At 43.8% G+C, this 18,366-nt stretch overlaps 2 protein-coding genes across 3 annotated transcripts in view; both read left to right on the forward strand.

The window, feature by feature from the left end:
- The window catches only part of TENM2 (teneurin transmembrane protein 2), a 996,821-nt gene that overhangs the window by 646,044 nt on the left and 332,411 nt on the right, over positions 1 to 18,366 (forward strand). The window lies entirely within an intron of this gene.
- LOC311524841 (uncharacterized protein) lies at positions 12,557 to 15,743 on the forward strand. The gene is made up of 2 exons (XM_084636389.1): positions 12,557 to 14,149; positions 15,324 to 15,743. Exons 1-2 carry the CDS (start codon positions 12,624 to 12,626, stop codon positions 15,406 to 15,408), a joined length of 1,611 nt encoding a protein of 536 aa, XP_084492515.1. The 5' UTR covers positions 12,557 to 12,623; the 3' UTR covers positions 15,409 to 15,743.

Genomic DNA, 18,366 nt, shown 5'->3' on the forward strand with positions numbered 1-18,366 from the left:
CTATCTAACTCCCCTGCTGCATCTCTTGAGCACAGACAAGGTTTTTTCCCATTTTAAAACGGTGTTAGATTGGCATTAGAACTGGAGAAGCTGCACAGGGCATGTTTCTGCATTCAGATTTAAAAGTTGTTTTCCCCCTTTAGAATTGGCTCCTTTATGCTGCAATTACTACTGATACTGTTGCTGCTGCTGCTAAACTGTGTAAAATCGGTTGATGATGCCAGCAGATCTGTGAATTCCAGCCATTAGACTTGAATTCAGACATTCGGTATTGCAGAAACAATATAGTTATTAATTTATGAACTCATAATCATAACATCTAAACAAATGGTTGAACAAGTCACAAGTAGAAGGTGGTAAGGTAACAAAACCAGCTATATTACATTAAGAAAGAACCTAAAATTGACAATAGGTTCTGATGACGTTATTTTAATCAAATTATGCTCTTGAGAGTTATAGTGACTTTCCAAGATTTCTTGTTTGTGTTTTTTTAAATCTTTTTGTCTGTTTTTTTCATACTTGTAAAACATTATGAATTGGCATCTTTGGAGAACTGCAGCCTCTCTTTAGCAATAAAGGAAGTTCAGCACAGACAGTGACAGTGACAGCTTTCCAAGCTTCACCCCTTCCATTATGCCTTACCCCTCCTGTCTGGTGCCACTTCTAATAAGTGAGAAAATAGTTCAGTCTCCATGGTCATTTGATCTTTGTCAGTTTTATGCTGAGAGACCCACCAATTTATTTTACCTATTTGAGACTTCAGTTAAGTACCAGACAAATGAGACAGTCCAGCAGTTGCATTGTGCAACTGTGCCAGGATATGAGTACTGTTAATAAATGGTTAATCAATTGTTAACCTATTTAACTCTATAACTATGCATAATAGGCGTCTTATAACCATCTGTAATGCCTTATTCTTTTGTGCTTATAAACATCTGCATCACATAGTACTCATGTCTGTAATATGAATATAAACTCTATTAAACATTTGTTAATCCTCAAAAACTTTTTATGTATGTACCCTTACATAAAGTGTGATCATTGCAGATGTATTATTTCTGGTGTTTGCACTGAGGCGCATAGAGTAGGACATTTGTACACTCGTGATCCTGAAATGGTTAGGAAAGGATTATAAGTAAAATTAAGGTTTTCTGCTAGTGTTCTGTTTTTACTAGAAAACAATTATTATTTCTAATAAAATATCTTGGAGTTGAACCAATGCTATCAGTGAAATGCTCAACTATGGGAACCCAACAATAAAATAGAGAGATGACCAATTAGTTTTCTGTTATTCTTTGGAGCCATTCTTTACATTAAATTTTAAAACTAAGATGACCGGTTCTTTCTCTCTTGTTTTTAATATCTCAGCAAAAATATCACAGCTCCTTTTACAATTAGACAATTCATACTCCTCCTCCCACCCAATTGTAACATAGAAAGCTGAGGATGTGAATGTTTGTATAAATTGTGAATTATTGGCTTCAGCAAATACCTACTTTTCAAATATATCGACATGAAAGTGGAGGGAAAAATACTGTTTCTTTGTGCAGCTCCCCAAATATTTCCACAATGCATTCTATGGCATTCACACTCAACTGAGATTGCATTTCAGTCTGTTCCATTTGATTGGATTCCGTGTTTTCTTCACATCTGTCGAAAACGGTACACTTATTCACAGTTCCTAAGCTTAATTTTGTTTCAGTGGCCTTTTCTATCTACCTAGGACGCCTTGCCATTCAGCTCCCTCCCTTTCCCCGTCCATGCTAAGGATATCGTTTTACATGTTGCTCTCTCTCTCTCTCTGCTGCAGTAGCTGTCTTTCTGTTTGTTGCATTTATATGAGATACCATGTTGGTATAACAGCACAGAGATCTTTACGAGCTGAGCTCTTTTCCCATTTTTTAACCAGTTCTTCTGATGCTCAGGTCACGTCTAGCCATTTGGTAAATCAATAAATACAAAGAACCAAAAAGGGACAATACCTACTTAAAATATTATGAATTGCAATGGTGGTGGTTGTAACCTGTACTTACGTTTCTTCTATCCCGAAACTGATTAGGATTGAAAACTTGAGGGATCAAGTGGCAAAATAATTCATAAGTGAACAACAAAGTTGTATTATTCAGAGCAGGCTTTGAACTTGATGCCTCTATTTATCATGCCTAAATTGCCAGAACAGATTCTGCCTCCTGAGGTGTGTGATCTCTCCTCTAGATATATTGCAGCAAAATCTACTTGCTGTGAACTCTTACACAGTGAAACTTTGTTTGTAATATACAGAGGGAAAGTTCCCAATTGTTTCAGCACACTATTGGGTGCCAAGATTTGGGTTGCTTTTTGGCAGACAAACCTGCTGCCTCAGAGGGCTCTCTTGGGGTATGTCTACTCTGCACACTTCTTCTGGCGGCATGTAGGGTACGTACAAAGCACAAATGCCTAGCATGGTGTCAAGGTTCCTCCCCCACTCTGAACTCTAGCGTACAGATGTGGGGACCTGCATGAAAAACCTCCTAAGTTATCTTTACCAGCTTAGGTCAAAACTTCCCCAAGGTACAAAATATTACACCAATTGTCCTTGGACTGGCCGCTACCACCACCAAACTAATACTGGTTACTGGGGAAGAGCTGTTTGGACGCGTCCTTCCCCCCAAAATACTTCCCAAAACCTTGCACCCCACTTCCTGGACAAGGTTTGGTAAAAAGCCTCACCAATTTGCCTAGGTGACTACAGACCCAGACCCTTGGATCTTAAGAACAATGAACAATCCTCCCAACACTTGCACCCCCCCTTTCCTGGGAAATGTTGGATAAAAAGCCTCACCAATTTGCATAGGTGACCACAGACCCAAACCCTTGGATCTGAGAACAATGAAAAAGCATTCAGTTTTCTTACAAGAAGACTTTTAATAAAAATAGAAGTAAATAGAAATAAAGAAATCCCCCCTGTAAAATCAGGATGGTAGATATCTTACAGGGTAATTAGATTCCAAAACATAGAGAACCCCTCTAGGCAAAACCTTAAGTTACAAAAAAGATACACAGACAGAAATAGTTATTCTATTCAGCACAATTCTTTTCTCAGCCATTTAAAGAAATCATAATCTAACACATACCTAGCTAGATTACTTACTAAAAGTTGTAAGACTCCATTCCTGGTCTATCCCTGGCAGAAACCAGCATATAGACAGACACACAGACCCTTTGTTTCTCTCCCTCCTCCCAGCTTTTGAAAGTATCTTGTCTCCTCATTGGTCATTTTGGTCAGGTGCCAGCGAGGCTACCTTTAGCTTCTTAACCCTTTACAGGTGAGAGGAGCTTTCCCCTGGCCAGGAGGGATTTCAAAGGGGTTTACCCTTCCCTTTATATTTATGACACATGGATATAAATAACAGTTAGATGGTGAGGCGCTGCTTAGGCAAGTAAAGACACACCTGAAACCAAGGGTATGTACCCTAATGGCTCTCTTCATGCCCAAGCAGTGTCCTCCCTCTAAACTGCTGTTTTTAGCAGTGTAGCGTCCCATTGCCAGAGTCTTCGCTTGCTGCAGGGAAAGGCTCTGGCAGCTCCTCCCTGCTAGGAGGGGAGGCAGTGGGGAAAGGCTCCAGCCGTTCCCCACTGCCAGAGCCTTTCCCTGCTGATAACCCCTTCCCTCCCGCTACCCCACCCCGATCAGAGCCTTTGACGTATGTGGCGAAACACTGCAGTGTGGACTCAACGTGCTTTTTGCTGTGGTGAGTAGACGCACATACCATACACGCTGCCACCAGTGAGTGGTATGCAGTGTAGACGTAGCCTTGGTCATAGAGAACCCATGTCAGACAGGTTGGGGTGTTTGCTGATTCTGAGCCAGCACCATGTGGTTTGGAGTACAAGCTGCTTCACAGTGCTCCCAGTCATCTGTAGAGATGATAATCTTAACCCCTGAAGAATTAAGATTTCTCAACCTTTATCAGTGACTTGACATGGGCATATATTTCTGTTTAAGTGAAACCTTCAGGGAGTGCATTTGGTCTGGAGAGGAGTAGTGGTTTTGTTGTTAAGTCATTGGCCCAGAGCTCAAAAGATCAGCATTCAGTTCTGGCTCTAGCTCAATCTTCCTGTGTGTGACCTATCTTGGTCATTTATTCTCTATCTGCCTTAGTTCCCCATATGTAAATCAGATATAATTAAACTTCCCTCCTATTGTATTGTATTGTGAAGTGCAAAGATACTATGGTGTTAGAGCCATATAAGTACCAGATTCCCATTCCCCTGTTCCTTTTCACAAAATTACACCTCAGTCATGGACACATTTCTTACTGCAGAAGTGATATGAAACTGGAATTCCCAGCTGTCATTTCACATGACTCCCCGGGACAGGTGGAAGGTTTGAATTGAGATAATGTAGTACACTGAATTAATTAACTTATCAATTAATTCATGGTTTTGGGTGCTATATAAGTAGAGCTGGGTGAAAATTTTTGGGCAATAGTAAATTAGCATTTTTCAGGTCACTGAAACTATTCATGAATTGAGGTTGAATTTTGCAAAAAGTTTCAGCCAAATAAAAAATGTTTTCACAAAAGTCAATGGTTCATTTTGGCCATTTCAAAATAAAATGTTTTGACTTTTCATTTTGTAAATGTGCTTTATTTTGAAATTTAGCTTCTTTTAAACAAAAAGGGGGGACCAGAAACACCTGAAAACGACCCCCCTCTGCCCTTTCCCAATGACCCCTTTCTCCCCCAAAAAAGTTTGGTTGGTTGGTTGGTTTTGTTTTGGTTGAAATGTAATCAATATAAAAACTACCAAATGGCATAACACAGTTTAATTTGATATAGAACATATCAGAAATTCAGGCTCCATGCAAATATATACAAAAGCTGCATTTTAAGTCGGCAGAGCAAGTTGGATGCCCAATGGTCAGGCCACCCTAAATTTAGTAATATTATTATGTATTTATTGCATTTAGATTTTTAGTATGTTCTATCCGCTTCCCGGGGTATGTACACAATTAATGCAAATATTAAAAAAATTAATTTAACTGCTTAGTAGATTTGAGCCAATTGACTTAACGGTGAAAGGCTCTATATTATATTAGAAATCTTGAGTCATCCAGAGGTTCACAAACATATAAGATTTATTCCCTATCTACAGTTCCAACCACACACCATTTTTCTTTTCTTTCTTTATTGTTGACAGAGCTGGGAAGGTTTGACTCTCTTCATTCTTGAATTCCTCTGAGATCATACCAAAGACATAAATGCATTGGAGAATCTTGTTCCACATTCCTGCTTTTTGGAAACAATTTCCATTCAGTTCCCCATTGTCACAGAGCAACCGGTAGCACTTTACACTCCTCTTCCATTTTCTATTTTGGGATTACTAATTGAGGAGACCTAGACTCCCAACTGTGTAGCCAGTGCTGCTGGGTAACATGGAAGTTAAACTACTCTGTCATGTTTAGTTAAGGTGACGGAAACATTCATTTTTAGCACTTGTACATATTTTTCAGTGAATTTAGTGCTCATGATGCTGGACTAACAGCTCTGGAGACTGAAGTGTTCTTTTTTTAATCTATAGAACAGGTTTAGGATGGGCAGATTCAAACTTCCCAGCTTACCTTGCCTCAGTGCACTTTAACTCTGATCTGGAGGGACTGTGTTTTAGGATTAAGAATGTCCCTGGGTCCAGATTCGTTTCTTGGACAATTCTTTGGACTGTCTGGCTTCTAGTCAGCAAAAATTTAAGTACATGCTTAAATCCATCCTTGTTAAGCAAATCTCTTGAGCACATGGTTAAATTTAATCACATTCTTAAGTCCCACTGAAGCCAAAATTATGATCCCATTGAAGCAGTTGGGACTTAAAAACATGCCTGAAGTTGAGCATGTGCACAAGAACTTGGCTGAATTCGTGACTTTAAGACTGCTCTGTGAAAATCGGTTTCAGATGTTTTTGGATATGGGCACGAGATTTGGACTGACACCACCAACTCATTTAAAGTAGCCCATCAAAGAGTCACAACTTTGAGCCTCCGCAGACTTGGACAACTCTGTGTTTTGTCAAGTGTTTCTTTTCATTTTATCAACATAAACAGTGATTGGGAATGTGGATTTTTATGGGAGAAATATCTGATGTTAATTATTTTTGCATCTATAGTCTGGGTTCTTAATATTTAGACACTCTTTAGTTAATCCTCCTGTTAGGTTTTTCTGCTTAAGGATCAAACCGATTCCTGATTGACATTGGAGAGTACAGCATAGCACATATGTTTTCTTTTAATAAATGTCTGCAGACATGTGACCATTAACTTTCATCTGACAAAGAAATTATGTGGTTGTATTGTTTCTATTTTCCATAGAGTCCTCCACTGGCTGCTTTAGGAGAGCATATCTAAATAGCTATCTCCGACATGTAGATTTTGGAGGGTGTGTGGAAGGATTGCTGTATAGAAACGAACTCACCTCAGACCTCACAGCACTTTGTTTAAGCATAATGCATATTGAAGATCAAAACAAAAAATATGAAGGCTTTTCTTTTTGTAGTTTTATCAACTCCACGCCCCAGTGCCATTAATCCTCCATTTGAACAATTCTTAATTCAATTTAGTTAACCTCTTAATAAAAATTATGGCTTTTCAGACTAATTTTAGCCTGAGATATAAAAGATGTAAATGACTTTGTGGTTGTCAGAAGCAGGTATTTTCATACTTAAAATAAAATAAGGTTCCCATAGATCCCTTGCTTTTGTAATGATACTTGTATGTCCAGCAGACATTTTATGTTCAATAAATTCAAAAGACCTTCTACTGTAAATGAGCTGATTTCATGAGGAAATACATACATTTTGCCATAAGCTTCTGTGTTTCAACTTCAGAGCTATGACACTCATTAATAAGAGCCACAGAATTCTTTTTAGTAGGTTGATAAAGTGGTTCCCCCATTGCAGAAAGACAGCACACACACAATACTGTGTGTATTATAACACACACAAACCTAAGCAAAAGTAGTGCTTAAGACTATGATAGAAATGGATGGAACAGAATAAAAGATCTCCAAAATGATGGCTGTCCTCTTCGCTAATATTCAGCCCTGATGTATGAGGGTATATGCAACTCCTTTGAAGCCAAGACTAAATTTGCCCCCTCTCTCCTTTCAGTAACTCTTTTGTGGCAGGGTATTGCATTTACTTCGGTACACTACAAAAGATATCAAGATATGTTGATCAAGGGCCCCTGTGATGTACATGCAAAATTATAAATGCTGAATATTATATTTGTGGCTGGATCGGCACACATCCTGAACATTGGCAGAGTGGGGGGTATTGTTAATGGTGATGGTTTTGTGCAGATGTAGAGCCAAGTCCTAAAATTACTTCAGCACACACACACACACACACACAGATTTGTGCCCTGTTTGGGTATAAAATAAAAGAGATGAGTTATTGTCTTTCTGAGCTAGTTATTTGTCACTTGAGTGTACAAGACTGGTGAATATGCTGAAGTTATTCCAAAAAAACAAATTTATAAGTACATACAATCCTAATGTAACAAAGTACATTTTGTTCTGTATGTGATTAATCTTCTTTCATTATGTGGGCCAGCTGTTGAGAATGTGAGTATAATCTCACTGCTCCCAGTTTTTTTATGCCAATGTGCCCAGAATTTTGGGCTATTAAGCTTCCAAGATTTAATTTACATTTCTTAGTAATGTTTATTTGTTTCAGCTGGGGATGAGAGAATGCAAGAAATCTCTTGGCTCTAATTAGTACATTTTTGTAATTGGAAAACCGGGGTTTGGAGGCTGAATCAAAATTATGTTCCTGATTAGAGCGGAGTGAAATTTTTTGGCTGAAACTTTCTTTGGTGAAAAATGCAGATTCGGCGACACTGACACATTTCATGAATTTGTGTTGGCTCTGCTGAATTCTTCATGTTGGGTGGAAAAAACAAAAAAATCCAAAATTCCAAACAAGTCAAAACATTGAATTTGTAAGTTTATGAAATGTGTTAATTTTTTTAGTTTGAAATGGTTTTTTGGTTTGAAATATCCTTCAAACATATTAACAAAAAAAATAGAAAATAAAAAAATCTTTAACTCAAAATGTAACATTTAATTTTAGGTAGAAAGAAATGTTTTATTTGACTTTTTTTTTAAAACTTTTAAATTCTCTGAACATTTTGAAAAAAAAATATTTTTGGTTTGATACCAAACAGTTTCTTTTTATTTGCCAGTGAACCAAAAAGCCCATTGTTCATGATAATGAAGACAGAGAGCCTGATCATCTACTTTCAGAATTAATGGAAAATTTTACCGCTGACCTCAATAGGAGTAGGACTAAGACTGGAGTCTGGTAAAGATTAGCAGTTAAAATTCCATTGCTGTGGAGCTAATGGTTGCAGAACCTCTTGCAAGCAGTTAATGTAATTTTATATACATGAATGTTTAATCCCTATCTCTGTGCAAAAGAGTAGGGTGGAGGAAGTCCAAAAGGTAGAAGACGTTTGTAATGGGGTGTGTTGGCCCTATAAGACTGTTAATGGGAGGCTCTAAAGCCAGCACTCCACCTTAGCATTTCCGGCAGAAGTACCAGTATCATGGGGAACACGGTCACGTGGGAGATAGTGTTCTTGGAAGTTCAGCTGGGAGTTTGGGAATAAAGCTTAGACTGCTGTTTGTTTTCAGGGCCTGAGGCCAGAGTCCTAAGGTGCATAGGCTGGAATTTCCCCTCTGGGAGTTGTACTTCCCTGGGACAGCTGAGACTGGGAAGGGGGCAAAATATTTAAAGACCCCCCCCACTTTCCTCAGGGGTTCTTTAAATATTAAATGAAGAAGAGATTTGCAGAAAGCTGCAAGGGCTAAGAACCCTCTGCTAAATGAAGGGGATGAGAAGATGAAAAAAGACTTTTGGATTAGTTTGATTGACAGACAGGTTTTGATTTTGGAGAAAGGAGTGTGCTGTAGACCCCTCTGAGATGGGTGTGTGCTAACTCCAGAAGGTAGAGGCAGGGAAAATGTTCAGGTGGGAGACTGAAGCAGAGCCTCTGGGAAAGAGTAGTGCTGTCCCCAGAATTACTGGAAGAAAAAGGCCTAGCTGAGTAGCCTTTTGTTTCGTTTGAAGAGTTCCATGGACATCACCTTCACTTTCCCTATCACAGTCAACCCATTAGCAATATAATGCCCCAGAAGTAGGGCCCTACCAATTTCACAGCCATGAAAAACATGTCACAGACCATGAAATCAGCCCTTCCCTGTGAAATCTGATCTCTCATGCTGCTGGGAGCTCTTAGCCTGAGGCCCACATCGGGGTTCCAAAACTGTATGGAGGGCCGGGTAGCGAAGGCTGTGCCTCCCCAAACTGTAACTCTATCCGCCCCTCCCACTTCCCACCCCCTGACTGCCCCCCTCAGAATCCCTGACCCATCCAAGCCCCCCCCCCACTCCTTGTCCCCTGACCACCCCCTCCTGGGACACCCCTGCCACTAACCGCCCCCCTGGGACCCCACCCCCTATCCAACCCTCCCTGACTGCCCTGACCCCTATCCACACCTCCGCCCCCTGACAGGGCCCCCTCTAAAGCCCCTTTCAGAATGCGGCCCCACAAACATGGGCGGAGGACTCAGGAGGAGCAGGAGCAGCTGGAGAGAAGGGGCAGTTTCCCCTTCAAAGCGCCGCTTCTCTCTGGCCAGCTGCTCAGCCGCCGGGTGCTCCTCCTGAGTCCTCCGCCCTCCTGCTCCCCTGTGGCTGCAGGTGAGCCTCCCTTCCTGCTCTCCCCTGCCCCCAAGGTGCAGCCCCCTCCCGTGCTGGCGGCATGGCGAACTGAGGCTGCGGGGGAGAGGGGACTGCAGAGGAGGGGCCGGGGGCTAGCCTCTCTGGCCAGGAGCTCAGGGGCTGGGCAGGATGGTCCCATGGGCCGGATGTGGCCTGCGGGCCATAGTTTGCCCATCTCTGTCTTAGCTGCTAGTCCGGACATGCTGGGGCCGGACAGGAGTTGTCCTTCCCCTGCATGGCTGCTCTTGGTGAGGAGATCAGATCCAGCTCCAGAGGCAGCACAGAAATAAGGGTGGTACACTCTCACTTCTGCACAGCTCTAGGCTCTAGGGCTCTAGGCTTCCATTTCCTACCTCTACCCCCACCGTGCAGCTCCTGCCATGGCTCCCAGTGCCACGCTCGGCGCTTCCTCCCCCATCGGCTCCTGCCAGGCTGGGGGCTTCTGCTCCCAGTGGCTGCAGCCGGGGCAGCCTGGGCTTGCCCCCTGCTCCAGCAAGGGATTGGGGCAGCCCAGGCTGGGGACTTCCGCCCCAGCTGAGGCAGCCCGGGATCACAGACTTTAAGGTCAGAAGGGACCATTATGATCGTCTAGTCTGACCTCCTGCACAATGCAGGCTGCAGAATCTCACCCACCCACTCCTGTAACAAACCCCTAAGCTATGTCTGAGCTATTGAAGTCCTCAAATCATGGTTTAAAGACTTCAAGGTGCAGAGAATCCTCCAGCAAGCGACTTGTGCCCCATGCTGCGGAGGAAGGCGAAAAACCCACAGGACCTCTGCCAATCTGCTTTGGAGGAAAATTCCTTCCCGACCCCAAATATGGCGATCAGCTAAACCCTGAGCATGTGGGCAAGACTCACCAGCCAGACACCGAGGAAAGAATTCTCTGTAGTAACTCAGAACCCACCCCCTCTAACATCCCCTCACAGGCCATTGGGCATATTTACCACAAATTATCAAAGATCAATTAATTGACAAAATTAGGCTATCCCATCATACCATTCCCTCTGTCATAAATATAAAGGGAAGGGTAAACCCCTTTGAAATCCCTCCTGGCCAGGGGAAAGCTCCTCTCACCTGTAAAGGGTTAAGAAGCTAAAGGTAACCTCGCTGGCACCTGACCAAAATGACCAATGAGGAGACAAGATACTTTCAAAAGCTGGGAGGAGGGAGAGAAACAAAGGGTCTGTGTCTGTCTGTAGTCGTCTTGGCCGGGGACAGAACAGGAATGGAGTCTTAGAACTTTTAGTAAGTAATCTAGCTAGGTATGTGTTAGATTATGATTTCTTTAAATGGCTGAGAAAAGAATTGTGCTGAATAGAATAACTATTTCTGTCTGTGTATCTTTTTTGTAACTTAAGGTTTTGCCTAGAGGGGTTCTCTATGTTTTTTTAATCTAATTACCCTGTAAGATATATACCATCCTGATTTTACAGGGGGGATTTCTTTATTTCTATTTACTTCTATTTTTTATTAAAAGTCTTCTTGTAAAACACTGAATGCTTTTTTCATTGTTCTCAGATCCAAGGGTTTGGGTTTGTGGTCACCTATGCAAATTGGTGAGGCTTTTTATCCAACATTTCCCAGGAAAGGGGGGGTGCAAGTGTTGGGAGGATTGTTCATTGTTCTTAAGATCCAAGGGTCTGGGTCTGTGGTCACCTATGCAAATTGGTGAGGCTTTTTACCAAACCTTGTCCAGGAAGTGGGGTGCAAGGTTTTGTGAAGTATTTTGGGGGGAAGGACGCGTCCAAACAGCTCTTCCCCAGTAACCAGTATTAGTTTGGTGGTGGTAGCGGCCATTCCAAGGATAACGGGGGTAATATTTGTTACCTTGGGGAAGTTTTGACCTAAGCTGGTAAAGATAAGCTTAGGAGGTTTTTCATGCAGGTCCCCACATCTGTACCCTAGAGTTCAGAGTGGGGGAGGAACCTTGACATGGTGGCACAGTGGTGGGATTAACCTGAAATCATTTTGAGATCCAGTTGAGATTTTTTGAACTAGAAATACAGATTTTAAAAAGGAATTTTTAGGAAGTCCAGAAGGCAGCTTTGAAACTGAAAGCAGCTTGGTTTCTCTCTGCTTTGTGGCCAAGCAGAGACAAAAGGGGATTATCTTGTGAATTGCAGGTTTTCTTGCCTGGAGGCAGGGTACTTAACTCCTGCAGGGAAATTCACAGTCTTCCAACCCAGAGGTTTTTTTTTTTTCTTTTCTTCCTAAAAGTAAATAGGGGGTGTGTGCTCTACCCATTTGCCTGGAGACAAAAGTGGCAGGGTTTTTTTTTAGGATTTTGATTTTTTTTTGTTTTACAAGGAGCACAGGTTTGAAAAGAAATTTTTTTTCTTCTTTGGGCTGGGTAAGCAGTTTTCCAAGTAGTTGGAGGTTTTTTGCTTTAATTTGGGCCCAGAGCAGAGACAAGGGAATTGTCTTTTTCTGTAGGCTGACAATCACTATCAGAGAATAGGTACTCTATTCCAGCACAGCAAAAGTTTACAGCCAAGTTTTGTTTGTTTATTTCTAAACCTCGGGTGTAAAGTTAGTTAAAAACAGAGAGGTTAGAATGGCCAAATCCTCAGCTCGACTACAGCTGGAATTAGCCAAATTTCAGGCTGAGGAAAAACAAAGGGAACATGAAAGACAGATAGAACTCATGCGGCTGAAGGAGGAGGAGAAGGAAAAAGAGAGGAAGCATGTGGAGGAGATGGAGAGGATAAAGGCCCAGCAGAATATACCAACAAACCCTAGCAATCCTTCTCCAGGTACCACTTCCCATCCCAGAAAGTTCCCCACCTACAAGGCAGGTGATGATACTGAGGCCTTCTTAGAAAACTTCGAAAGGGCCTGCCTTGGGTACAACATCTCTACTGACCAATACATGGTAGAGCTGAGGCCGCAGCTCAGTGGACCCTTAGCTGAGGTGGCAGCTGAAATGCCTAAAGAACACATGAACAAGTATGAACTGTTTAAATCCAAGGCGAGAGTCAGAATGGGGATAACACCCGAGCAGTCTCGTCGGAGGTTCAGAGCCCTAAGGTGGAAACCAGACATGTCATTTACCCGACATGCCTACCACATTGTAAAACATTGGGATGCCTGGATATCAGGAGCAAGTGTTGAATCTCCAGTAAATTTGCCCTTCCTAATGCAAATGGAACAATTCTTAGAGGGTGTTCCCGAGGAAATAGAAAGATACATCCTAGATGGGAAACCCAAAACTGTAATTGAGGCAGGAGAGATTGGAGCCAGATGGGTGGAGGTGGCAGAGAAGAAGAAAACTGGTCGCAGTTGGAGCGGAGACCAGAAGGGACCACCCCAGACCACACCCTATTACCGGGGGCCGCCCAAAGCCCCACCTACCTCCCAAAGAACCCTCCAGACCCCTTATCGTCCCACCACCCCGTTCTCCAGCAACCCTCCTCGCCCCAGTGACCCGTCAGCTGGACGATGTTTTAAGTGTAACGAGCTGGGGCATGTAAAGGCCAACTGCCCCAAGAACCCCAACAGATTACAGTTCATTGCACCGGAATCACACCAGAGGTCCACAGGCCCAGATACCTCCCAGATACCCTTGGAGCGGAGGGAAACTGTGAGTGTGGGTGGGAAGAAGGTCACCGCGTGGAGGGACACCGGAGCACAAGTGTCAGCTATCCATGCTTCCTTAGTGGACCCCAATTTAATCAACCCAGAGATCCAAGTGACGATTCAACCCTTCAAGTCCAACTCTTTCAATTTGCCTACAGCCAAGTTGCCTGTCCAGTACAAGGGCTGGTCAGGAATGTGGACTTTTGCAGTCTATGATGATTATCCCATCCCCATGCTGTTGGGGGAAGACTTGGCCAATCATGTGAAGCAGGCCAAGAGGGTGGGAATGGTCACCCGCAACCAGGCTAAACAAGCCGTGAGGCCTAGCTCTGTTCCGGAAACTTCTATCAGGACCCAGTCAGAGGTGATGGACCTGGACCCCAGGCCAATGTCTGCAACAGCAGTAGTGGATCCAGTCCCAGAGACCCAGACGGAACCAGTCCCAGAACCGGAACCAGCCAAACAACCAACACCAGACCCCGTGTCAGCACTGAATCCAGTACTTGCAACCTCAACACCAGAGGGCCCCACCGAACCTGAACTGGCAGCAGCCGATAACCCTACACAAGAGGCTCAGCCGGAGCCTGAATCCCAACATAGTGCACCAGCGGAGAGCGGTTCACAGTCAACAGAAACAGCTCCATCCCCTATATCGCTTCCAGAGGGACCAAGCCTAGGTCCACAATCCCATGAGGAACTGATGTCTCCAGCATCAAGGGAACAGTTCCAGACCGAACAGGAAGCAGATGAAAGCCTCCAGAGAGCTTGGACGGCGGCACGGAGCAACCCACCGCCTCTCAGCTCTTCTAATCGATCCAGGTTTGTTGTAGAAAGAGGATTTTTATACAAGGAAACTCTTTCTGGGGGACACCAGGAAGACTGGCATCCTCAGAGACAGTTGGTAGTTCCAACTAAATACCGGGCCAAGCTCTTGAGCTTAGCCCATGATCACCCTAGTGGCCATGCTGGGGTGAACAGGACCAAAGACCGTTTGGGGGGGTCATTCCACTGGGAGGGAATGGGCAAGGATGTTTCTACCTATGTCCAGTCTTGTGAGGTGTGCCAAAGAGTGGGAAAACCCCAAGACCAGGTCAAAGCTCCTCTCCAGCCACCCCCCATTATTGAAGTTCCATTTCAGCGAGTAGCTGTGGATATTCTGGGTCCTTTTCCGAAAAAGACACCCAGAGGAAAGCAGTACATACTGACTTTCATGGATTTTGCCACCCGATGGCCGGAAGCAGTAGCTCTAAGCAACACCAGGGCTAAAAGTGTGTGCCAGGCACTAGCAGACATTTTTGCCAGGGTAGGTTGGCCCTCTGACATCCTCACAGATGCAGGGACTAATTTCCTGGCAGGAACTATGAAAAACCTTTGGGAAGCTCATGGGGTAAATCACTTGGTTGCCACTCCTTACCATCATCAAACAAATGGCATGGTGGAGAAGTTTAATGGAACTTTGGGGGCCATGATAGGTAAATTCGTAAATGAGCACTCCAATGATTGGGACCTAGTATTGCAGCAGTTGCTCTTTGCCTACAGAGCTGTACCACATCCCAGTTTAGGGTTTTCCCCATTTGAACTTGTATATGGCCGTGAGGTTAAGGGGCCATTGCAGTTGGTGAAGCAGCAATGGGAGGGATTTACACCTTCTCCAGGAACTAACATTCTGGACTTTGTAACCAACCTACAAAACACCCTCCGAACCTCTTTAGCCCTTGCTAGAGAAAACTTACAGGATGCTCAAAAAGAGCAAAAAGCCTGGTATGATAAACATGCCAGAGAGCGTTCCTTCAAAGTAGGAGACCAGGTCATGGTCTTAAAGGCACTCCAGGCCCATAAAATGGAAGCATCGTGGGAAGGGCCATTCGTGGTCCAGGAGCGCCTGGGAGCTGTTAATTATCTCATAGCATTCCCCACCTCCAACCGAAAGCCTAAGGTGTATCATATTAATTCTCTAAAGCCCTTTTATTCCAGAGAATTAAAGGTTTGTCAGTTTACAGCCCAGGGAGGAGACGACGCTGAGTGGCCTGAAGGTGTCTACTACGAAGGGAAATGTGCTGGTGGTGTGGAAGAGGTGAACCTCTCCATGACCCTTGGGCGTATGCAGCGACAGCAGATCCAGGAGCTGTGCACTAGCTACGCGCCAACGTTCTCAGCCACCCCAGGACTGACTGAACGGGCATACCACTCCATTGACACAGGTAATGCTCACCCAATTAGGGTCCAACCTTACCGGGTGTCTCCTCAAGCTAAAACTGCTATAGAACGGGAGATCCAGGATATGTTACAGATGGGTGTAATCCGCCCCTCTGAAAGTGCATGGGCATCTCCAGTGGTTCTAGTTCCCAAACCAGATGGGGAAATACGTTTTTGCGTGGACTACCGTAAGCTAAATGCTGTAACTCGCCCAGACAACTATCCCATGCCACGCACAGATGAACTATTAGAGAAACTGGGAAGGGCCCAGTTCATCTCTACCTTGGACTTAACCAAGGGGTACTGGCAGGTACCGCTAGATGAATCTGCCAAGGAAAGGTCAGCCTTCATCACACATCTCGGGCTGTATGAATTTAATGTACTCCCTTTCGGGCTGCGAAATGCACCCGCCACTTTCCAAAGACTTGTAGATGGTCTCCTAGCGGGATTAGGAGAATATGCAGTCGCCTACCTTGACGATGTGGCCATATTTTCGGATTCCTGGGCAGACCACCTGGAACATCTACAAAAAGTCCTTGAGTGCATAAGGGAGGCAGGACTAACTGTTAAGGCTAAGAAGTGTCAAATAGGCCTAAACAGAGTGACTTACCTTGGACACCAGGTGGGTCAAGGAACTATCAGCCCCCTACAGGCCAAAGTGGATGCTATCCAAAAGTGGCCTGTCCCAAAGTCAAAGAAACAGGTTCAATCCTTCTTAGGCTTGGCCGGTTATTACAGACGATTTGTACCGCACTACAGCCAAATCGCTGCCCCACTGACAGACCTAACCAAAAAGAAACAGCCAAATGCTGTTCAGTGGACCAGAAAGTGTCAGAAGGCCTTTAACAAGCTTAAAGCGACACTCATGTCTGACCCTGTACTAAGGGCCCCAGACTTTGACAAACCGTTCCTAGTAACCACAGATGCCTCCGAGCGTGGTGTGGGAGCAGTTTTAATGCAGAAAGGACCTGATCAAGAATTCCACCCTGTAGTGTTTCTCAGCAAAAAACTGTCTGAGAGGGAAAGCAACTGGTCAGTCACTGAAAAAGAATGTTATGCCATTGTCTACGCTCTGGAAAAGCTACGCCCATATGTTTGGGGACGGCGTTTCCACCTGCAAACCGACCATGCTGCACTTAAGTGGCTTCACACCGTCAAAGAAACTAACAAAAAACTTCTTCGGTGGAGTTTAGCTCTCCAAGATTTTGATTTCGACATCCAACACATCTCAGGAGCTTCTAACAAAGTGGCTGATGCACTCTCCCGTGAAAGTTTCCCAGAATCAACTGGTTAAAATCGTCCTTGAGATGTGGAAAATATTGTTAGTCTTTATGTACTTGGTAGTATATTTAGAGATGCATGTGTCTTATTAACTCTGTTTTCCTAGAGCTCCAGGAAGAAATCCCAGCCAGTGTTTCACCCTAGCTGAGATTTGGGGGGCGTGTCATAAATATAAAGGGAAGGGTAAACCCCTTTGAAATCCCTCCTGGCCAGGGGAAAGCTCCTCTCACCTGTAAAGGGTTAAGAAGCTAAAGGTAACCTCGCTGGCACCTGACCAAAATGACCAATGAGGAGACAAGATACTTTCAAAAGCTGGGAGGAGGGAGAGAAACAAAGGGTCTGTGTCTGTCTGTAGTCGTCTTGGCCGGGGACAGAACAGGAATGGAGTCTTAGAACTTTTAGTAAGTAATCTAGCTAGGTATGTGTTAGATTATGATTTCTTTAAATGGCTGAGAAAAGAATTGTGCTGAATAGAATAACTATTTCTGTCTGTGTATCTTTTTTGTAACTTAAGGTTTTGCCTAGAGGGGTTCTCTATGTTTTTTTAATCTAATTACCCTGTAAGATATATACCATCCTGATTTTACAGGGGGGATTTCTTTATTTCTATTTACTTCTATTTTTTATTAAAAGTCTTCTTGTAAAACACTGAATGCTTTTTCATTGTTCTCAGATCCAAGGGTTTGGGTTTGTGGTCACCTATGCAAATTGGTGAGGCTTTTTATCCAACATTTCCCAGGAAAGGGGGGGTGCAAGTGTTGGGAGGATTGTTCATTGTTCTTAAGATCCAAGGGTCTGGGTCTGTGGTCACCTATGCAAATTGGTGAGGCTTTTTACCAAACCTTGTCCAGGAAGTGGGGTGCAAGGTTTTGTGAAGTATTTTGGGGGGAAGGACGCGTCCAAACAGCTCTTCCCCAGTAACCAGTATTAGTTTGGTGGTGGTAGCGGCCATTCCAAGGATAACGGGGGTAATATTTGTTACCTTGGGGAAGTTTTGACCTAAGCTGGTAAAGATAAGCTTAGGAGGTTTTTCATGCAGGTCCCCACATCTGTACCCTAGAGTTCAGAGTGGGGGAGGAACCTTGACACCCTCCATAAACTTATCAAGCTTAGCCTTGAAGCCAGATATGTCACTGCTCCCCTTGGAAGGCTGTTCCAGAACTTCACTCCTCTGATGGTTAGAAAACTTCATCTAATTTCAAGTCTAAACTTCCTGATGACCTGTTTATATCCATTTGTTCTTGTGTCCACATTGTTACTGAGCTTAAATAATTCCTCTCCCTCCCTGGTATTTATCCCTCTGACATATTTATCGAGAGCAATCGTATCTCCCCTCAGCCTTCTTTTGGTTAGGCTAAACAAGCCAAGCTCTTTGAGTCTCCTTTCATAAGACAGGATTTCCGTTCCTTGGATCATCCTAGTAGCCCTTCTCTGTACCTGTTCCAGTTTTGAATTCATCCTTCTTAAGCATGGGAGACCAGAACTGCACACAATATTCCAGATGAGGTCTCACCAGTGCCTTGTATAACGGTACTAACACCTCCTTATCTCTACTCGAA

The sequence above is a fragment of the Lepidochelys olivacea genome (genome assembly GCF_965140295.1).
Source record: "Lepidochelys olivacea isolate rLepOli2 genome assembly, chromosome: 8".
Classification (NCBI taxonomy): Eukaryota; Metazoa; Chordata; order Testudines; family Cheloniidae; genus Lepidochelys; species Lepidochelys olivacea.